Source organism: Sebastes umbrosus, chromosome 22, assembly GCF_015220745.1.
Source record: "Sebastes umbrosus isolate fSebUmb1 chromosome 22, fSebUmb1.pri, whole genome shotgun sequence".
NCBI classification, from domain to species: domain Eukaryota; kingdom Metazoa; phylum Chordata; class Actinopteri; order Perciformes; family Sebastidae; genus Sebastes; species Sebastes umbrosus.
Genome location: NC_051290.1, coordinates 23,127,942 through 23,151,879, shown reverse-complemented (window position 1 = coordinate 23,151,879; position 23,938 = coordinate 23,127,942). Strand labels below are relative to the sequence as shown.

Below are 23,938 nucleotides of genomic sequence, written 5' to 3'. Positions count from 1 at the left end.
CAGACTAAAAACAACACAGTTTAAACTGACAGATGCAGGAAGGACAGCTGGATTTATGCTGTGGGTGTTTACTGCTTTGAATTATGTTTTTATATTTATTTTTTTACTTGGTCTCCCCCCCAAGTACCCTCCCCCCCCTCCCCCTCCCTCTGGTGGTTTCACACCGCCAGAGGGGGGGGTGGGGGTCTGGGGGGCGCAGCTGAAAGAAGGTTGAATAGTCACACACACCACATTTTAGCCACAGGGTATAAAGAAGTGTAATCTATTCATCCATTAAACTCCTAAAAGCTATTTATATCTAGACGACTATAACTGACTTTTGAGTGTTCCGTTAAATTAATAAGTCTGTTAATTTAATCATTCACACATCTGGAGTTTTTTCCTTCACCAGCTGTTCTTCCTGCATTTGGCAGCTTCAACTGTATTACTTTTAGTCTGGATTAAGTGTTTAACTTCTTCCTATTTGTCTAATATAGTTTGCTCTTCCTTTGTAAAATGTGTCTCTCTGTCTGTCTGTCTGCAGTCTGTAGACTTGTCCATGTCTGTGATTGGTCAGATGCTGCAAACACCTCCCCGTTCATGTGAACGCGCTCGCAGCCAGACAGAGAAACCCTGGGTTGATTTAGCGAGTTGATAACCAGCGTCGTAGGACCGCTTAGCGTGATCTGGTTTGTTAGGGTTAGTTAAACCAGATAAGGAGAAGATATCCTGGGTATGTTGAACTCTCTTCGTAGTACAGGCCTCAGGTTTCAGCACCTTCAGCGACACGCCCCCAGCGTCTCAGAGCACAATACTGATAATAATAATAATAATAACTTGGATTTATATAGCACCTTTCAAGAAACCCAAGGACGCTTAACAAAGACATAAATAAACACAAGAGATCTCCAACCTTCCGGAGCAGGGCCTTGGGTGCCACAACCATGAGCTCGGTTTTGTTTGCTTTGAGTTTTAGGAAGTTAGATGACATCCAGATTTTTATTGCATGCAGGCAGTGACTGTGGGGGTGGCTGGGTGGATGGTTTGGTGCTAAGATATAGTTGTGTGTCGTCAGCATATGACTGAAAGCTGAGACCGTGGTGGCGGATGATCTGACCAAGGGGGAGCATGTAGATGGTGAAGAGGAGGGGTCCCAGCACAGAGCCTTGAGGTACACCATGGTTGACTGGGGCCGGGGTGGAACTGGAGACTCTGATGGTGACAAACTGTTTTCTGTTTGTGAGGTAGGACTGAAACCAGGAGAGAGCTGAACCGGTGAGGCAAAGGTAGTCAGATAGGCAGGTGAGGAGGATGGTGTGGGAGACTGTGTTGAAGGCGGCTGAGAGGTCCAGGAGGATGAGGATGCTGATGTGACCAGAATCTGCAGCGATGAGGAGGTCATTCGTGATTTTGATGAGAGTGGTCTCTGTGCTGTGGTGTGGTTTGAAGCCAGATTGAAAGGTTTCATAGGCGAACAGCCATGGGAACCACGTCCAGTGGCTGAGGTGTGTGTGGATGGAGGTGGGCAGGCGCCAAGAGCTGCTGATGTATGGACTCAACTTTATCCTGGAAAAAGTCCAGGAACTTAGTGCAGAGGTCGGGGCTACCTGAGGGAAGGGGGGGATCGAGGGGGCGAAGTAGCCGGTTGATGGTGGTGAACAGCATTCTGGGGTGGTTTTGTTGGTTGGCAATGAGGGTGGAGTAGTACTGTGTTTTGGCCTGGGAGAGAGCTACTTTGGAGGCCCTCACATGCTCTTTATAGGCCTCAAGGTGGACAGTGAGGCCAGATCTTTTGTAGAGCCTCTCCAGTTGACGACCGGTGGTCTTTTGGGTGCGGAGTTCAGTTGTGAACCAGGGGGCGGGACGGGTGTAGGAGACAGTCCGGGTTTTGAGGGGGGCAAGTGAGTCAAGGCTGCTGGATATAGTGGCGTTGTAGTGGGCAACCAGCCCATCAGCAGAGGTGTCGTGGGGATCTGAGGCCAGATGGGTCGCTATCAGGTCGTTCAGAGCTGGTGTACTCACTGTCTTGATGTTCCTGTATGAGATGGTATGAGTGGTGCGCTGCCTGGGCAGGGTGACAGGAACAGTTCAAAGAACAGCGAGATGGTCTGAAACAGCGAGGTCCAGGCACTGCAGATGGGAGGGAGTTGTGCCAGTGGAGCACACCAGATCCAGCGTGTGGCCTTTAGTGTGGGTGGGACCTTTAACATGCTGTGTTATGTTTAAACAGTCCAACAGTGACAAGAATTCAGTGGCAAACGAGCAGCTGGTGGAGTTCACATGAATATTGAAGTTTCCGAGTAGGAGTGTAGATGGAGACATGGAGCAGACAGAGGTGATAAGCTCAGACAGCTCAGACATGAAGGTAGTAGAGGCTTTAGGGGGGCGGTAGATGAGGACAACCTGGAGCTGTGTAGACCCACCCAGAGAGAAAGTGACACACTCAAACGAGGTGACATTGGGTACTGGGAGTTCTTTAACCAGGATGTCAGCTCGATGTAAAACAGCCAGCCCGCCGCCACTGATTTTTTTAATCATTCAAATTTGTCTGGGTGGTTAGTAACACATGTTTCTGTGGTGTGACAAACCCAGAATGCATATTTATTATTGCCATGCTCATTTTAGCCTTGTTTATCAGAAGTGCTCCATGTGAACATATAAGTACATTGGTAGAGGATAACAAAGCTGTGCGTATGACAGCGATGTGATGTCCATGTTTCCATGCTGAGAGAGGAAGTGCTGCTCTGACCCCCCTCCTCCTTTCAGGGTGGAGCCTGCTGGAGTCCGATGGTTGACACCCGGTCTGAGGAAGTGTAAGTGGGTTTTTAATTTGATTCATGAAAACAAAGCGTCAGCCATCTTCAGACTGTGACATCACTCATTCAAATCTGTGATGTCATCATCAGAGACAATAGATTAATAACTGCAGCTGTATTGTGTCTTGTTCTCTCCATCAGATTCCTGTAAACTCACACTCGACACAAACACAGTGAACAGAAGGCTCAAACTGTCTGACAACAACAGGAAGGTGACACATGTGGAGGAGGTTCAGTCGTATCCTGATCATCCAGACAGATTTGACTCGTGTCCTCAGCTGCTGTGTAGAGCTGGTCTGACTGGTCGCTGTTACTGGGAGGTCGAGTGGAGAGAAGATGTTTCTATATCAGTGAGTTACAGAGGAATCAGCAGGAGAGGAGACGGAGAAGACTGTTTGTTTGGAAGGAATGATCAGTCCTGGAGTCTGTGGTGCTTTGGTGGTCATTACTATGTCAGGCACAATAACAGAGACACACCCATCATCGCCTCTTCCTCCTTCTCTGGTACAGTAGGAGTGTATGTAGACTGTCCTGCTGGCACTCTGTCCTTCTACAGAGTCTCCTCTGGCACACTGATACACCTCCACACCTTCAACACCACATTCACTGAACCTCTTTATCCTGGGTTTGGGTCTGGGTCTGGGTTTGGGTCTAGGTTTGGGTTTTGGTCTGGTTCTGGTTCTTCAGTGTCTCTATGTTCTCCTCACTGATCTCTCACTGATTGTAAATGAAGCTTAAGCGTAAATTCAGACAGGAAGACTAGGGGTGCAAGCTCATTCATTCTCATTCATTCTGGTTCTCTCTCTCTCATGGGCTATTAATATGTCAGCTGATTATGGGCGTCTCTCTTTTCAGCGACCAATCAGAGCTTGCCATATCTCCCTCAACCAATAACATGCTGCTGTCAAAAGTTTAAAAACCATTCTCCTCTATGAGTTTTCAGTGTCAGCATTCAGCACTAACGGACGCGAGCAGCTCGATGCAAACGGCAAATAGTTCACGTACTTTATCCAGTCTCGTGGCATAACAAGCGACGTCTGATCCTCAGCAGAGGAGTTTCTCCTCCCTCTGGTTCACTGCTCAGGCAGCATCATCTGCTACTCCAGGCTACAAACATCGCACTCGCAGTCTCGGGTAAATCCAGCAAACATTATGCATTCAGCTCATATGCTCAGGCTCGTGCCTCATCAGCGTTTTTCAACAGCGTCTGGCTTCTTCATCACAGCCGCCTCGTCACTACGTTCATCCTACCTCAAGCCATTCATCTAAGGTAAAGGCTTCACAAAATTCACATCCTCATATTACCTGGCAAGAGGCCACATATCACCATCGAGGAAACGTCGTCATACGTTTGAATAGCTTCAATATCTATGCGTCATTCATCTCACTCCGCATTCAGTCAGAGTTAAAACATTTCCGGGTTCCTCACAGAAGAACCGACGTGATTCAAAGTCATCGATAGTAAAGAGAGCTCAATGCAAACGGCAAATAAATTCACGTACCTTCATCCAGTCTCGTGGTATAACCAGCGACGTCTTATCCTCGGCAAAAGAGTTTCTCCCTCTCGTCCACTACTCAGGCAGCTTCATCTGCTACTCCAGGCTACAAACATAGCACTCGCAGTCTCGGTTGAATCCAGCAAACTTTATGCATTCAGCTCAGCGTTTCCAACAGAGTCTAGCTTCTTCATCACAGCCGCCTCGTCACTACGTTCATGCCACTTCATCTAAAGGTAAAGGCTTCACAAAATTCACCAGCCTCATATTACCTGGCAAGAGGCCACATATCACCATCGAGGAAACGTGGTCAAAACGTTTGGATAGCTTCAATATCATGCATCATTTATCCCTCTCCGTATTCAGTCAGAGTTAAAACATTTCCGGGTTCCTCACAGAAGAACCGGCATGATTCAAAGTTATCGATAGTAAAGAGAGCTCGATGCAAACGGCAAATAGAGCGTCAGTATTCAGCTCAAACGGATGCGAGCAGCTCGATTCAAACGGCAAATAGTTCATGTACTCTAATCCAGTCTCAGTGGTATAACCAGCGACGTCTTATCCTCAGCAAAGGAGTTTCTCCCTCTTGTTCACTACTCCAGGCTACAGACATCACACTCGAGGTTTGGATAGCTTCAATATCATGCATCATTCATTCCGCTCCGTATTCAGTCAGAGTTCAAACATTTTCGGGTTCCTCACAGAAGAACCGGCGTGATTCAAAGTCATCTGCTCAATAAGTCCACAAGTTCAGCGGGTACATCAAACCGGTGGTCTCACGGGATCCAGTACTAGTAGATAACCAGCTGTCTTTTAACTAGTTTTCCAGGTGTTTGTTCAAACTGTAACACTTTTCATTCTCTCGGCGCATCACGGCTCAAAGAGAACTAATACCGTAAATACTGTAATAGCGGTGCACTCTAATTCTACAGCGTACAGGTTACAGACTCTGGACTGAAGCAGCCTTCTGTTCCTGAAATCTGTGACATATATCAAACTTCGGTTTACTTGGGTAATCTCAACAACATTATGTGTTTTAAACCCTACAAATATCACTCAGCATAATTCATAAAGCATCGCAAATCACGTGGAACCTTAAATACGTGTATTACGGTAATAAGCACTGCAAGTCTCATACGCCGTTTTCATACTGTCTCCATCTAGTGGCGCTTGTACGTTCCTACAAGTCCTGTGTAATTGGACTTAAATGCAAGTTAATACATTATAGTCATCATATCAGTTAAAACTCAGAGTCAGTATTGGCTGCATTGGGAACAATTCCATAACCTTTCAGCATATAGTAATTCAAGTGTTCTGAGAGATAACTAGACTTCTGCTCCTCCTCATGGCTCCGTTTTAAGGCTTAAAAGATCTAACCCCGGACTGGAGACTTTGACCAATCACGGGTCTTTTCATCAGAGAGTGTTCCTATCGGGCGTGCTCCGGTCATGTGAACAGAACTCGCTGTTCCTTCACCAAATTCACAATGGCGGCGGCGTCACAAACCTTCTCATCTCACAGCTAAACCGTGCACTACAAGATGATCTGAGAAATATGCGGAAAGAAATAAGCATTAACGTAACAGAATATTGATTCATGACAGCCGGGTCATAGACGACAGAGGGGCAGCAGACCTCAGATCGACTCCTACTGCCTGTTTCCTCCCGAGTCGAGGTCTTGCAGATGTGTTGGGAACAATTACAGATAACAGTACACTACAAAATGTTTATGAAAACATTTGAGAGAGAAGTAGGCATTACAGTAACAGAATATGATTCATATAATCATAAACTGGTCTGAAAGTCGGTAGGTGTTGGCAAAATGAACATCTCGTGGCTCTCATGGACGGCAACTGGAGGCAGATTCAAAACCATGCTCAAAATAAATAAATAAAAGTCACATTGTGGTAAAGGAAGGCCAGTGCCTCGCGGAAACAACGAAGCCTTCTGGCTAATATATATGCGATGGCTGCGACAAGCTTCGGCGTTCCGACGCCGGGAATGCGAATGCATTCGATGAATGCATTCGACGTGGAAACAACGTCACCTCTGGCATCACCTCATAACCACGGTGCAGCTACGGTTCAACTGGGACATATGGCTGGGGACGCGTCGCCTTCTGACATATGCTCGATCACACGATCCACTTTAAACAGTGTTTAGTCATGGCTGACCTCATCTCAACATCACACACACCTGTGCAGTGGCATAACGGCATACATTCTTCTTCACGAGCAAGCAAATTACACAGTCTCAGTTTCCACGGACACGTCATCCGTGGGGTTTCTTTTGGGGGAGAATATAACGGTACGGTCTCAGCGCCAGCCTCCCTCTGGCTCCAGCGTTCATCATAGGCTCGTGGGCTTCATGTCGGGGCCTTCATCGGAGCACAATTACATTGGTTCATGTGTCCCTCAATCGTCGGCATCCCAATGGTAAACTCTTCGGATTGAACGGAGGCATCACTCGCTCATCTGCACAGAGGGTCATCACGACCTATCTCAGCGGCAACAGCAATTTGCGGATCCTTGGCGTCATTCAACAGATCTTCATGTTCATGCATATAACTGGTGGTGGTTTTCGTTTAGCGGCTGCATGCTGCTAATCGTCCCTTTTGGCTGGTTCCGGTTGCAGCTGACCTCGGAATTCATCAGGTATTATTCATTTTAATTCATTTGGAGTATCGCAAGCAAATCTTGGCCTTCCGGCTAATCTCTTAAGTATGGGTTCTTTATTACTACATATTCACGTTTTATTTTGCAAAATGTTTAGTACACTTCAGATCGAACGGAAGCATCACGCGTTCCTCTGCACAGAAAGTCATCACGACCTTCACACAAATAACAGCAGACAGCAGATCCTCTATATTCATGCATATAACTATATTCATGCATTTAACTATATTCATGCATATAACTGGTGGTGGTGTTCAGTTAGCTGCTGCATTGTTGCTAATCGTCCCTCTATTTTATCTGGGTCCTGTACAGCTGACCTCAGCATTTATCAAATCATCTTTTCAGATTAATTAATTCAGATCATTACAATCAATTCATTACCTTTGGATACTCCTACACTCTTATATATCTTATATTCAGCTATTTCCATTATTCACAGCTAAGGTAATTATTCTTATTCACTCTCTAGTACTCATCATCACCCATCCTATGTGTCTGTACAATCATGTCTCTGTCATGTCCTGTTGTTATATTGTTTTATCTGTCAATGTTTTAATTGATCTTTTTAAGGTGTCCTTGGGTGTCCAGAAAGGCGCCACTAAATAAAATGTATTATTATTATTATTATTATTATTATTATAATTATATGCTGGTCTATTATGACCTCTCTATTGTTCTGGTCTATCGTGACCTCCTTATTGCTCTGGTCTATCGTGACTCTCTAATGTTCTGGCTATCGTGACCTCTCTAAATGCTCTGGTCTTAGTCTGCTTATACCTCCTACGTTCGCCCCGACGTCAACACCATCCTCGCAAATCAAAGATCATTAAAACCTTGATTTCGGTAAGTCATTCATATAACTGGTGATGGTGGTTATTTATTCTATTGTGCTTTCTTCAAATACTATACTTCATCTCTCAGGACTACGGCTACACTGGCACAACCTTATTCAAACTATTTCACTCGTTTCATTAATCACACTATGCAATGTTTATTTAACACTAGAACGGCCTTCGTCCCAATAAGGTCCGAGACTCACGTTTTCTCATGGTCAGCATGACCGGCGTTTCAACATGGTCCACTAGGCTTTCATTTAAATGGTCTATCGAGATCTCACATTACACTAGTCTGATTCAACATCATTTATAGTAGGCTAACGTGCCTTCATAATTTAATTGCCATCATGTATATCATTAACCCACTTATTACACTCGCATGCGACCTTATATTGCACGGTCTTTCTCAACTCCACTTAGCACTGTTCTTAGGTTAACACAATCACCTGGTCTTGATATTATATCCATATCATGTTCTATCTTTACCTCATACCTTGTGAGTTATAAATTGTTTTTTTCTTAATTAACTTTATTCTGCTTAAATTCCCAGATGCTGTAAGGTAAGGAGGCGTGCACGTCTTAACCTCATATTCATAGGCAATAAATCAATGTATTTATTCCATGTTTCTTTGGGGGAATATTTCTACATCCTACTACAGCTTCACTTCCCCTTCATTATTTCACATCGGGTCTAAATCGCCAAAGACTGTTACTATTCATAATTCATGCACTTTGTAATAAATCATCATTCAATTCATACGAGTCTTTCCTGATTGAAATGAAGCTTAAGCGTAAATTCAGACAGGAAGACTAGGGGTGCAAGCTCATTCATTCTCATTCATTCTGGTTCTCTCTCTCTCATGGGCTATTAATATGTCAGCTGATTATGGGCGTCTCTCTTTTCAGTGACCAATCAGAGCTTGCCATATCTCCCTCAACCAATAATATGCTGCTGTCAAAAGTTTAAAAACCATTCTCCTCTATGAGTTTTCAGTGTCAGCATTCAGCACTAACGGACGCGACCCTCCACCACCCCATCACCTCCAGATTCATCACATCAGAGTAATCCTGCTCCACTTCATTCATCGGATCTGCATCAGTCTTCACCACCACCACCACCAGTGTCTAGACCCGGGGGGAATATTTCTACATCCTACTACAGCTTCACTTCCCCTTCATTATTTCACATCGGGTCTAAATCGCCAAAGACTGTTACTATTCATAATTCGTGCACTTTGTAATAAATCATCATTCAATTCATACGAGTCTTTCCTGATTGAAATGCAGTTGGAGCAGGTGAGGGTTACCTGAGCTGGTCTGGACTCTGAGGTGTTGAGATCTCTCAGTGTAGACGGTGACGTTTTGCCGGCCTCAGCCAACCCGTGACAACCCCCCCTTCTCCCCCTCAAACCAGCGTGTGTTGTGAGACTCGACTCTGTGCTGGAGACTAGGGAGACCTTTTTAAAAGTCTCTGTGTTCAGCTCTCCGTTGACTAGCGTTCATATTGTTTCCTAAATAAGGTCCCATGGTGGTCACAGGAAGGGGCGGGACTTCTCCTCTCTATAACGGGGGACTTGTGGTGTTGCAGACGGCTGAAAGAGCCGACAATGTAATGACCTGAAATGATGTGTTGTCTGAGAGAAGGTGTGAAACATTCACTTTAACTTTGTCTATAAAACTGAAACATTTCTTTGTGAGAAGAAACACCTAAAAAACAACTTGTAAAAGATTAGTTTGATTTGAATAAACTGAATTCATCCTCTTTGGTCATCGTGTAACAAATTAATCTAACTATCTGTCTATCTATCTATCTATCTATCTATCTATCTATCTATCTATCTATCAGTCTATCTATCTATCTGTCTATCAGTCTATCTATCTATCTGTCTATCTATTTATCCATCCATCTATCTGTCTATCCATCTATCCATCTATCCATCTATCTATCTATCTATCTATCTATCTATCTATCTATCTATCTGTCTGTCTATCTATCTATCTATCTATGTATCCATCTATCTCTCTATTCCATACATCACTGACTGTATGGTATTTTGGGGAAACTCAACAAATCATAGATTTCCAAAGGGAGACGTAAGAAGTTTGAACCAAACTCCTGATGAAGAAGCAGCTCGTCTGTTTATTAAATGAAAGGCTTTAAATTCAGTGAGTTGGTGGTTTTCAAACAGCACAGATGTGATAGAAAGTGAGAAACTAATGACGACCTTAAAGAGTGCCAATGATTGTAGTGGACTCTGCAGCTTTAGAGACTGATGGAGTTAAACACAGCTCTTGTTGTTGAACATAGTGTCAGATTATATTTACCGGTTGTCAACCATACGTAAAGTTATTGACGTTGAATCTTGCTAGCATAACGTTAGCTTTCTGGCTCGTAGCTGAGCTAAAGGGTTCTATGAGCTGAGCGGACTAGAAATATCTCCCGTTGCCAAGTCGTAGCTAAGGTCTGTCTTATGGAGTAACAACGCTTCCATTGCATAGGAACATTATGGGATGTAATGATTGTTCCAGGTATTAGCGAACCCTCAGGGTTACCAGGGAAATGCAGTGAATGGATTGTGAGATTTTGGTTGCAAAACACATGAAAATATAAATTAATGGTCTTTTTTTTTTTTTCTCTGGTTAGTGACTATGGTATAAGCAGGATAATGCCCGACGAGGTGATCATTATGTAAGGGATAATGTGCAGCGAGCCGGTTATTGTTGTGAATTAAACACAGAGAGACTGAAGGGGTTTATTTCACAACAATGTTATTATCCCGCATATTACACAGTTACTTACTGAAGAAATTAATAATTTGACACAAAAAGGTCCGCCAGAGACAACATTAGAGCTGCGCCCATAGCACCGGTCTGTTATACATAGCACCGGTCTTTTATACATAGCAACGGTCTGTTATACATAGCACCGGTCTGTTATACATAGCAACGGTCTGTTATACATAGCAACGGTCTGTTATACATAGCACCGGTCTGTTATACATAGCAACGGTCTGTTATACATAGCACCGGTCTGTTATACATAGCAACGGTCTGTTATACATAGCAACGGTCTGCTATAAAGAAATAACACACTGCAGAACGCTGTGATTGACCAATCAGAATCGAGTATTCAACACAGCCGTGTAATAACAGGAGTTAATGGACAACGTGGAAGCCAGAGTAGAATTAACATTAAAATGAAGTTATCCTGGCTTTAAAAGCCAGATTGAACTTCTTCTCCAGAATGTTTATACTGGAAATAATGTTGGAATAAAACTTTAAAACGTTCATGATGCTGCTTTACTTTAGGAGATACATAACTCTCTTTGTGATAATCATACATTTTCAGCACCTAGTATTTATTTTAGACTTAAAAGTTTGGGTGACTGGAGGTCATTCATATCAGAATTAATATACTCCTGAAAGGCAGACACTATATTATATATTATTAGAAAATAAGTGCTGAAATCATATGAAAGGACTATACAGTACTGAGTTAAAGTAAACTGTTAGTACAGTCTGTAACCAGCAGATGGCAGCATTACAGCACACTGTCCGAGGACACACACTTGCCAGCAAAGACAAAAGGGCTGTAACAATACCCAGAAAACCAACATTAACAAGTAGAAATCATCTGATTCATGATGTGATTCATTCACCACGAATAGAACAAAATGCTCACATATAAGTGCAATTCTTCATCATGTACACACCACTGTGAGGGGTGGAAGTAACAACAATGAAGTGATAAAAATGGAGATGATGAAAATGCATGTGAATTGAAGACGATTTGACTAAAACAGTCGTGATGTGATGAAAACGGAGCCATATTTCACCATTTTTCCCATCATCATTCATCATTCACAACACAAAATTACCATTTATCACTTAAGGAAAGTGGCCTGAAGGGTGGAAGTAACACAAAGTAATTGAAGAAAAAGGAAGTGATGAAAATGCTTATGAATTAATAATGGCAGTTATGAAAATGTATGTGAATTGAAAGATAGAGATCAGATCAGATCAACTCTGTTTCACGTAAAGTTTATCAAATCACTTGATAATTTATCACTCTATTTTTAATTTCACATAATTTTTACGGCTCCATTTTTCATTTCACATGCAATTTCATTACCTCCATTTTTATCAATTCATTTTTGCGACTTCCACCTCATACACTCCATGATAAATAGTGTGTTAATATTTACCATAAATGGGCTATTAAAGAGCAATAATGAGTAAGAAAATGATTCTAAATACATAAACTAGTAAACACACTATTTACATGGTGAACATATACACTTTTATAGTGCCTGCCCTCCAACAGATGGTTTAGATTGTTATTAATAATATTACAAAAATGGTATTATTGATTTTGTCAACATTATTTATAGGGGGACATATCATATAAAGGCTTTCCTCTGGCGTGCTTCAGTATATAAGCTAGTAGACACATTTCTTGGGGAGTATTCTTCCAGTGAGCACCTTTTTCTTCATATTTATTTAGTTTTTTTTCACCTTATCAAATATTAGGATACAAACACAATTTTGTGGCCTTCATTTCTAAAATGATGCTTATTCACAACGTGAAACAACACATCTTTATAATAAAGTCACAGGTTGTAACAAACAATTGAAAAAAGGAAGCAAAACTTCATAAAAAGTGAGTCTGTATCTGCATAACCTTGAAGATAAACAACTCACACATCTATTCATGAATAAAATGACAATATATTCAATTATTATTCAGTAGGAAAATAAAGTAAATCGTCTAATATTACACAAAAAATCAGGGAAATTGTATGATGTTGAACAATATATGGCCAATCTTTCAATGCACTAATACTGAAGATAAAAAAAGATTAAAAAAAATGATGGAAACAATTGTTTCAGGAAATATCTAGTTAATAGTTTAACAAAACCATATATGATGCCATGAAATTATCAAATTGCCAATTTTTTTTTAACGAAAATATCAAACAAGCAAAAAACAAACAAAAAAAAAATATGGAAATTATAGAAAAATATTAAACAAGTATGCATTCAATAAAGATGAAAATATACATAAAGACAACACAGATTAAGTTTCATGACTATTCCACAAACTGCCGTGAGACTATTTGATTTGTGTACATTAACAAGATTTTCCCTTTTTTTCCCTGACGCTTAGCACGACTTCATGCACATCATGTACATAAACACGTATGCACTTGCAGACACAGCAACGCACACACTAGGTGTTGTTTTGAAACTCTAGCACCAGTCTACATCCCCAGTGGGCTCACTGGTTCGCCCTGCTTGATCCACTGGCCTGGCGCTCATCATCCACACACACTCACACAAACACTTCGTCATCATATCTCTACGGGGCTCAGTGTGGAGGTCGGTCAGTCAGCAGGGAATTTATTAATTAATGATGTAACTTAACCTCTAGTGGCCATATTGGGGGACCTAAGCTGATGCCATAGCTACCGATGAAGACACTGAGGTCATGTCTTCCTCAGTAAACATTGTAAACATGAGTTTATGGTCTCAATCACTAGTTTCAAGTCTTCTTCAATACAGCATGATGTTCATTTAGTAAGTCATGGTCCCATTTAGAGTCAGATAGACCATAAAGCAGGGGATGCTTTAGGGCGGGGCTACTTTGTGATGGACAGGTCGTTACCACGGAGTTGTCCGTGTTTTAACTTTAACCCTTTCACAGTGTGTTTTAAGTACATGAAAGTTTATTGTAACATTTTTGGTCATCTAAAAATGTCAGTGTTTAGTTGTACTTAGCTCCACCCTCTCGTGTGAAAAAAACAAGATGGTGACAGCCAAAATGTCGAACTCGAGGCTTCAAAACCGTAGTCCACAAACCAAAGGGGTGACATCATGGCGACTACGTCCACTTCTTATACAGTCTGACTGTAGTGTTCTCAGTTCTGAAGCAGAAAATGTACCCATATACCTCCCCGGGTGCATACTATGCGCATACTATTTACAGATGGACATGCACACCCGCCTCAACATGGAATCATGCAACACACAAACAAGCATGTAAGTCATGATGGGATGCCACTTATTTGGTTACTAAACATAAATACAAACACAAAATTAGCTGAAATGCTGAAATTTCTCTCATGTTTCTCTTTATCCTACATTTGCAAATGCATGATGAGGTTTTTAGGGCAGATTTGGAAACCAACTGACGCCAGTGCTAAGTGTGTCATTCTCCACCGTGCATGTCATATTAAGAGGTTGATTTTCAGTGCAATGAAGGTATGATGTTGCTTCCTGACCAGATTTCAGCGAACAGTATTTCAATATCCTCATACAATACTGCAGTAAGCTTGTTCTCAAAATGTTACTTCCCTGAGGCACAATAGGACCTTGATAATATCTGTATAAGGTTGTTGATAAATGTGTGTGTGACTCAGCCAGTGATACTACTTTGTCACGTGCAGAGATTTTCAGCTTTGAAAACTCACTTTCCAGTCAAGATTTCTATTTTGATAAAGTCAACATGTGCTGTAGATTTGTGGCTTGTTTCGAGCTCGATAATAACATGAAAAAACAGTTTCATTATTGAAGTATTTATTGAAGGATTTGAGGCAGTAATGTGGTTTGATTTCTGATCTCTAAAGTGAGCTGCAGGTGCCTATGTTTGTGGTGGGGATCTCTCTACCAGAACATATATGCAAAAAAGCAGATATTTATGGACAGGAATGCAATTAAGGAATTTAAACTGCGGCTGTGGGTTTAAAATTAGGCTGCATAAAAGTGAAAAAATGCTGGCATTGCAGTAAAAGTGTATTTTATGAGGATGCCCGAGGATCCACAGTGGTGACCTGTTACTGTAACATTTTGTTTAGAGTGACTGGAAATCCTCAGTTTTACGGGACCTCCCCCGACTATTTCCTGAAGGGATTTCGGATGTGTGAGTCTGAGTGTGTCCTTCTCACCCTAATCTCCTCTGACAGATGTTGTAATGTTCTGAAATAACACACTGAGGCACACTTTAGCAAGACTGATTCCCATAAACGTCACACATGGGAATAAGTATCCTGTTACTAATCACTTTTGACAGAGAGCCATGAAGGTCAGCTTTTCAGTTCTATTACTGGATCTTGTGTGGAGAAGGAAAGTGTGTGTGAGTGTGTGATAGGTGATGAAATGAGTCAGACGGACAGACATAAATGTTTGCATTTACTGTATGCTGTGTGTCATTGCTTTTATCTGCCTTGCAGAAGTAGGATTCATGCAGGAACTTAACTAATAGATATTGTCATGAAACCTGTCCAGACATAAAGAAATCAATTTTCACCTTGTTTTTAGGAATACATGTTCTATAAATCAGGCTATGAATGATATCTGAACAAACCTCTCTGTAAAAACCTTAAGAATGTAGATAGGAATGAAACCGGGGAGTTTGGTGTTTCTGACTCTGAGTCTGTGAAAAAATGTCAAACATTTGGAGACACTACAGGTAAATAGGATAAAAAAATGTTTTACTAATAGATATCACCATGATACTTTCCCATTTGATTACTTACATTAAGACAATTATTTTTCGTATTACGAGTTCTCTAAAAATGTATGTTTAAATATGCAAATGAGGCATTATCTTATTAAATATGTGCTCATTTTTTCATACATTTCCAGAACAGAAATGTAAACATTGGATAAAGCCAGGTTCAAAAATGTTGTTTAATTTTTTTTGACATATTATAGTCAAGGGGTTTTACAGGAATTTTTGATATCTCTTTTTATCAATCCATAAATCAGAAAATACTGTCAACAGCCATTAAAAAAAAAATCTATTTTTGCCACGTTTTTAGGAATGAAATGTTGTATAAATCAGGTAATGAATGATATCTGAACAAACCCCTCTGTACAAACCTTCAGAATATACATAGGAAGGAAACTGGAAAGTTTGGTGTATGTAAGTTCTACTGAAGTGGAGATTTCTGGCTCAGATATATGAGAAAAATGTTCATACATTACACCCCAGGTGAATTGGGCAAAATAATTAACTAATAGAAATCACCATGATACTTCCCCAGTTGAATACTTAGATTAAGACAAATATTTGTTGTATTAATTGTTTTCTGAAATTGTATGGTTAAATATGCAAATATGTCATTATCTATTGCTAACTTTTGGTGAATTTAGGAGAAATCTACAGACGCAAATAGACAAAGCAGTAAAATAAACACCTAAATGTGTATTTTGGATGTTTTCTTTCTACTCGTCTCAAAGAAGACACAAAATGTGTTGATGTTCCCAGCTGGCTAGGTGGTTAGCTCGCCAGATAGTGGTCATTAAACCATCAAGCTTTGCAGACATTGCAGATAGACTTTGCTGTGCCACCATCTGGGGTCAATAGGGCTTAACTCAAACTGGATCTTTTTTAAGTGAGCCTTAGTGAGCGAATTCTGGCTTTTTAATCTTTGCTTTTTGTCTAAAACTGATTATTTTGCGCCAAAGATTACCTCATAGAATGTGATTATTCGTGATGTATCTGTAAAGCTAATACTATCCACAACTAAAAAATCCATCTGATAAAAAAATGTAATATGTGTTAGGCCTATTGTTTATAGAAAAGTAGATATTGTGATTATAGTCTACCTCCACCACAGCCCTCTTTGTTTCCTGGTAAAAATGACAGATGAGAGACAAGAGATAAGCTCTGCCAGAGATGAACTGTCACCACATCCACTATCAGAATTATTGGCTTTGATTCAAGGCCTGTCCACAATTATAGGGCATTCTCCGTAACCCATGTTCTGCTAACACCATCCTGCACAGTCCACATGAGGACTAGAATATGGTCAGATGAGGTCATGTCTGTAACCGTCCTTCGATCCGTTTGTCCCAAGCATGGATGGATTACTGAACAGCTCTACTGGGCACAGGCCCAGGAGCCCAAGGTGTCAGGGCCTCCCCCCTAGCCTTCACCTATAAAATGTTACTCAAAGAGACATGTACCAACAAGGAATAGATGCAAAATTACCACAAAGAAACATAAAATTACTACAAAGAGACAAAAACAACTACAAAGAAACACAAAATGACCACAAAGAGACACAAAATGACCACAAAGAGACACAAAATGACCACAAAGAAACACAAAACAACTATAAAGAGACACAAAGCAACTACAAAGAGACACAAAACAACTACAAAGAGACACAAAACAACTACAAAGGAAGACAAAACAACTACAAAGTGACACAAAACAACTACAAAGAAACACAAAACAACTACAAAGAGATACAAAACAACTACAAAGGGACACAAAACAACTACAAAGGGACACAAAACAACTACAAAGTGACACAAAACAACTACAAAAGAGACACAAAACAACTTCCAAAGTGACACAAATAACTGCAGAGTGACACAAAACAACTACAAAGAGACACAAAACAACTACAAAGTGACACAAAACAACTACAAAGACACACAAAACAACTACAAAAAGACACAAAACAACTACAAAGAAACACAAAACAACTACAAAGAGACACAAAACAACTACAAAAACACAAAAAACAACTACAAAGAGACACAAAACAACTACAAAGTGACACAAAGTAACTACAGAGAGACACAAAGCAACTACAAAGAGACACAAAACAACTACAAAGTGACAAAAGAGACACAAAACAACTAAAAAAATGGGCAAAAAACAGAGAAAATTATTATTGATTCGATAAATATGTGCACGCCACAATAACTTGTTTTCATGTTTGTCGCTTCAAATATTTAAACCAGTTGCAGAAGTCCAACACTTGCATCTGTCCTGCATTAGCACCACAAGCATGGAAAAACCTCATTTAAGTTCTTGTCCTTTATCTCTGCAGCTTCGACTTTGCAGCTGCTCAGCCTGTCAGGCACAATCTGATGAGTCATGGCTGGCGATAATATATTACGCAGATGTTTTGGGTTTATGTAGTGTGGGATTCCTGTCAGTCTTGTGATCCTCTGGAGGCCATTCGGTGATGAGCAACCTTACAGGAATCAGCACAGTAATTTTCCATTACATGATCCTCTGCTCTCCCTGATTAAATCAACTCTACTTTTGCTCTCCTGTGTTGAAACATGCTTCTGTCTTCAACGTACCTTCCAGCCTCTCTGTGTTGGCCAGGACTCCTTTTGGATAAAACATGTCTCTTCCAGGCTTGCCTATATTGTCTTTGAACAAAACTGGCTGTTAATCTATGTCTTGTAGGAATGCACATTTGATGACCTTTTGACCCATGAAGCTCACTGAAATGTCTTTCATAATTAAATTACTGTCCAGCTGGAACTCTTTTGTTTTTGATTTTTTAAAAGACACAATGTATGTCATGTTGGCGCTCTCACCTTTATCTTACTAACCCAGTTGATGAGATTCAGCCCCGTGCATGCAGGCTATCGGTTTTTATTACCCACTCCAGGTTCACTCAACACAATAAGCCCGACACAATACTCTGCTTTGTGGCAAAACTATGTATACACTTTAAAAGAAAATTTGAATAGCTGACCTCTCCTATTATAGAGATCATCCAGGAAAGAGCTCTTAAAATAAAATGTTAAACAAAAAACTGCACTGCATGGTTCCATTGTATTGTGCACTGTTTATGCAAAAAGCCTGCAGTTCTTAAATATCTTTGGAGCCAGTTATGAAAGTCACATGTATAGCCTAATTTAGAAAAGCCACAACCTATTGATTGTGCGATGACCTAAACCAAGGCCTGGCCTCAGGACTGGACTTGGTCCCCATACATGCACTGCTCTGAAATAGCTAGAATAGACCAGTGTAGAGGTGTTACTTAAAGGTGCAGTATGAAGGATTTAGTGGCATCTAGCGGTGAGGTTGCAAATTGCAACCAACTGAAACTTCTCCCGTGTGGCAAGCGTGTAACAGAACTATGGTGGCCGATGTGAAAACGAATGGCCCTATAGAGCCAGTTTGTCTGTTCTGGGCTACTGTAGAAACCATAGACTGTATATAACGATATAAAGTTTGGTGGATGTAAGTCCTACTGAAGTGGAGATTTCTGGCTCAGATATATGAGAAAAATGTTCATACATTACACCCCAGGTGAATTGGGCAAAAAAATTAACTGATAGAAATCACCATGATACTTCCCCAGTTGATTACTTAGATTAACACAAATATTTTTTGTATTACACGTTTTCTGAAATTGTATGGTTAAATATGCAAATGAGTCATTATCTAATGCTAACTTTTGGTGAATTTAGGAGAAATCTACAGACGCAAATAGACAAAGTAGTAAAATAAACACCTAAATGTGTATTTTGGATGTTTTCTTTCTACTCGTCTCAAAGAAGACACAAAATGTGTTGATGTTCTTAGCTGGCTAAGTGGTTAGCTTGCCAGATAGTAGTTATTAAACCATCAAGTTTTGCAGATATTGGCGTTATCATTTGTAACTGCTGTACGAGAGCAGAGCAGTGCAGAGCAGCGGCTGTGAGCTAGCCAGCTGGGCACACACATGCTCTAAAAGGCATGGAGAAGCTCGGATTCCAACAAACACAGAGGGTGACTTCATTCTCTGCTCAGGTAGACATTACTCCTCAATATCTTTACGTAGAAAATAGTTGTTTGCTGATATATTAATGCTCTTGATATCGTATAGAGAACCTTTAATTTATTGATTAACTGATTGATAAACATTACATAAACTTAAAGCTGCTAAATATGAGATTGGGAGCATTTGTATTGCCTCCCCATGGATCTCAACATGCCGGCGGCTTTTACAGCTAACGGTGCTAACAGTGAAAACAACAAACAACATAGCAAATAGTTGTTTGCTGCTATATTAATGCTGTGGATATTGTAAAGAGAACCTTTAAATAATTGCAACTCTGAGTGTGTGATTAAAAAAAGAAATCATAACTTGTAGTCCAAGTAAAAATGTGCAGATGTGTCTTATTTCCATTTTATCAAATACATGCAAGCACGGTTTAACTAATGAATTTACAAATCCAGAATATGTTAATGCACACAATGTGTGTACATGTAAATGACAATTTTGATTACCCAAGTCAAGACAAACACCAATGATACATATATAGGTTTTCATTTCTTGGTAAAAAATGAATTTCATGTTGACTAAGAGATGTGATTTTCTCCTGAACTTCTCTTCAGTCTTCAGGAATTTCTTCATTTAAATACTGTATATGGAGCACACATGTAAGTCACGTGCCGAGGATGTGTGTACTGTGTACCTGCTTATGTAAATCACACTTGCGGCCTTCTTATATCCCGTCTACATTGTGTAAGTGGAACTGTGAGATTGCGTCAGGTCAGGAGCAATCGGTAGTCAAAGATATCCTGCAGCACACAGACTCTGCAGCTTGATAAAGCCTTATCTTACTGATGGAGTTCATTGACACACACATGCACGCACGCACGCACGCACGCACGCACGCACGCACGCACGCACGCACACATCCAGTGACCTCTTTGCCCCTTTAAACCCTTGCTACCCAGCTGTCTCTCTCTGTTGCCATTCATTTAATGTTACGATCACGCGTGCGGCGTCTGGTCTACTTGTGCTCACATTGCTTGCACGTATATGTGTAAAAGAAGACGAAGACGAAGTGAGAAGGAAGGAAAGACCACAAATAAAGGCCTCATTTTGGGGAATTGTTTCTGCAAACACATAATGTGACATTTGGGCCAGAAAAGTGAGATAAAGAGGGAGAGAGAGGGGTGGACTGTGACTCTCTCTCCCTCCCTCTTGCTTCCTCTCTCCTGGGATCATGGCCTGTCTGTATAAAGGAGAGCCCAGCCTTCTTTGCTGGTGCCACAGCTGAGTCAGACTGACTTGAAGAGACTTCCAGCAGCAACCCTGAGACTGATGAAAACCAGCTCCACAACGACCTCCAGACTCACGACTCGGACTCAAGATTGTCCAGAAAAGTTGAGGCGTTCGAGTACTCCAGAAAGTGTTGGAGATCAGGGATCCTAGCTGGTCGAGATTAACCGAAGAGCCTGAAGAGTCTTACAAGTGAAATTGTTGCAAAGAGCGTAAAGATGCAGGAGAAAGGCTTCTTCACCCAAAGGAAAGCAGCAGCAGCTCTGTGCATTGTGCTGCTAATGCTGGCTCAGCAGGTGAGTGTCCTAACTTCACGAAGTCTTGATAAATGTGTCTGGTGTTAAATCAAAAGATGGATTTTCTTCTCTTTTGTTAGACTTCAATCTTCTTTTTGAGTGTTTGAAACATTAGAAACATGTCAAAAATATTTATTAGATTAATCCAGATGAAAGTATAATCTGAAGCTGACAACTGAGAAAATGCAAATCAAGTAGGGTACTTTATCAGGTTGTTGACATATGCAAAAAAAAATACTCTATTGAAGTACATTTACAGTTTGATGACAGATTTGAAAAAAGTGCTTTTGTTTGACTGTGATGATTCACTTTTTTATCTCGCCAGAGTACTCAAGGTCCAATTTCTAGCTAATGAAGACAGTTAAATGTGGTAGAAAGCTCTGCAAGTGGATTATTTTATCATAAATGCTAATCATACTGCTTTGTTGCATGTTTTAGGATGGTTGACATTATGGCATCTGAATTTAGTCAGCACGCTGTGAAAACACAATTTTAAAATAAATGGCGTACAAATCAGCATTTATTATTAATAAATCAATGCCGATTAATGCTCTGTGCATTTCCTTGTTTCCTTTCTAATGACCATCTCTGTGTATAACACCAGGTGTGTGCAGGTCCGTTGGTTCGGTCCAGCTCTGACCAGAAGGCCGATTCGAGCGTCCACACACTGAGGAGGACGGCTCGGATGACCCCGCTGTGGAGGATCATGAACAGTAAACCATTTGGAGCTTATTGCCAGAACAACTATGAATGCTCCACAGGAATCTGCAGGTAACGGAAAAAGTACAAACTAATACCTCAAGTAAAAGTTTGAGTGAATTATACTCAAGTGGAGGTTAAAGAAAATAAGCTGCAGTCAGTGTAAATATTTGATTTATATAATATATATAATTGGCATCACAGCTGCATCCCAAAGTCCAATTCCCAACTGCAATTTGAGTCCCAGTCAGGTTACTGTCACCTTGAGGCAAAATCATTTACCGTATGGACTACAGTCTGTTAGTCACTCTAACAATAATACGTTTTAAAAGTCCTCATTCCTCAGTCCTCAAGTCATCATCTTGATAAACGTAGCCTTCCATACACTGACGTTTCTTTAGCTAATCGGCCTCATTGTCCATCTGCTGTAGCTACAGTAGCACCATTTAGCTAAGATTAGCAGGTTAGCAGGATGGCATTCTAGCTAACACATTTTGTTAAGGATGAAGTTTCAGTAGGTTAACCGTTAGCTAAATGAATTATTTTAACTCAAATTTACGTCCACTGAGTTGCTTATGAAAAAATGTGTACGATAAAATTACGTTATTAGAAACATGCTTAGAAATACTGACACAAACAGTGGAAGTGAACGGGCTACAAGTAAGCTAATCAGAAAATCCTGATTTATCCTATAATTATTATTACTGTACTGTCAATGTGTACTTTATTTATTATTATTTATTTTATTTTATTTTAATTTATTAAATTTATTTTTTAATAATCTTTTTTTTTATAATTTTTTATTTTAAAAAAATCGTTATCCCTTTTTGCAATGGCGATGTGTGAAGGTTGGGTGGGAGGGGGCTTGGAGGGGAAAATACCAAAATATGGAGGGACGGTGATTTACATGTGTGCTTTATTTGTATGTTTCTGTACACCGGATGCTACTTCCAATAAATTATTACGGAAAAAAAAATTGCCAAATCCAAATTTTTACTCTAAATATATTGCAGCAAATTTAATGTGTGAGAAAGTTGGGAGGTATTACAATATATGACGTATATGAAACTTTGGTTTACCTCCACTTTTGACAAATCTATCAAATATTGCAAGGCTAAACTATTCTGTAACACTTATATCTGGTGTCCACAATTTCCTAATAATTCTATTAAAGAAATTGTATGGAAATGTATAAAAAAAGACATGTTTGTGCCACTAATTATAGGGAATATAGTTATGGGAAAGTTATTTTAATCAGAGTTTAGTTAGTTGTGTTGAGTTTACAAGCAGTGGTTCATTTCCAGAAAACAAGTAAATATTAATTAAATTTGATCTCTTATGTCTGTTGAATTGTTTTCTTGCCTGCGGACAAATTTCACATTTTGCATTGTAGTGCATTGCAGTTAATTAATTATACCAACGCTGTACCAAATTACAGTTTTTTTTTTCAGGAAACTTTAATTACGGACCCGTAAAAATCAACTACTGCCAAATTCTCTTTTACAGTGGAGCCTCAGTAATGAACGTCATCTCACAGTTTTTTCTTGGTCTTTCTTCTTTTCTCATCATGTCTTCAGGGCGGGACACTGCTCCACCAGCCACCGCTCCCCCACAGAGCCCGTCAACTACTAGACGTCAACCAGCGATCAGTGTTTACATGAGTATTCAGCCATAATCCTGATGAAAGGTTCTCCAAACTGTTTTTTTTTTAAATAGTTTTATATTTATATGTGCCAATACGTTGCTGATAATATCTACATGTTTATATGAATTTACACAGCAGGTAGTTATAGAAAGGCTCCACTTGATATATTTCAAATGAGAAATATCATTTAAATTAAGATAGTAGATGGTGGGCTGAGGCAATAGAGACATTTACTGTAAGTCCCGCCCACACTGGAGGGGAAAACAATTCATCACTCGCCATTGACTTTCTACTGTGTGAAGGTGCCTCTTTGTCACTTTCATCTACTAGCAAACAACAGAAAAATGCCTAAAAGCTGCTGTGTGGTGGGACGTACTACCAACAGGGTAAAGAACCCAGAACTAAGTTTTTATAAGCTGCCGAACCAAAAGAAGAGGCATTGACAGGAAGAGTGGGACAACGTGTGATCCTGACACTAAGTACGCTAACAAGCATTTGTCCAAATGTCAGTTTTAAGGTAACTATACTATTTCTGTAAGCTAAGCTAACGTAGCGCCGATTGTTTTCCCCTCTGGTGGGCGTGGCTTTCAGAGTAAAGGTCTTTGCACACCAAGTCCGTATTTTTCGTCCGTGTAAAGACGCGTTGTCACCCGATTCGACTGTTATCAGGCCACTAAATAGC

At 40.4% G+C, this 23,938-nt stretch overlaps 2 protein-coding genes and 1 long non-coding RNA gene across 14 annotated transcripts in view; 2 read left to right on the top strand and 1 right to left on the bottom strand.

The window, feature by feature from the left end:
- Positions 1-9,563, top strand: part of LOC119482244 (NACHT, LRR and PYD domains-containing protein 3-like) — a 29,556-nt gene extending 19,993 nt beyond the window's left edge. For 11 of the 12 annotated variants that reach the window (XM_037759729.1, XM_037759740.1, XM_037759738.1 and 8 more), the window contains 3 exons: positions 2,746-2,792; positions 2,937-3,522; positions 9,083-9,563. In XM_037759729.1, coding sequence (XP_037615657.1) covers positions 2,746-2,792; positions 2,937-3,505 — 616 coding nt within the window. In that variant the 3' untranslated portion in view covers positions 3,506-3,522; positions 9,083-9,563. The remainder of the gene's footprint in view (positions 1-2,745; positions 2,793-2,936; positions 3,523-9,082) is intronic. The other variant, XM_037759730.1, reaches the window with a different exon arrangement.
- On the bottom strand, positions 1,069-19,824 carry LOC119482268. The gene is made up of 3 exons (XR_005205388.1): positions 19,813-19,824; positions 18,276-18,285; positions 1,069-1,229 (listed from the first exon to the last, which is right to left on the bottom strand). It is a non-coding gene; the product is annotated as an uncharacterized LOC119482268 (long non-coding RNA).
- A 493-nt stretch (positions 19,825-20,317) lies between these two features.
- Positions 20,318-23,682, top strand: leap2 (liver-expressed antimicrobial peptide 2). The gene is made up of 3 exons (XM_037759764.1): positions 20,318-20,912; positions 21,517-21,683; positions 23,189-23,682. Exons 1-3 carry the CDS (start codon positions 20,835-20,837, stop codon positions 23,241-23,243), a joined length of 300 nt encoding a protein of 99 aa, XP_037615692.1. The 5' UTR covers positions 20,318-20,834; the 3' UTR covers positions 23,244-23,682.
- The last annotated feature ends 256 nt before the right edge of the window (positions 23,683-23,938 follow it).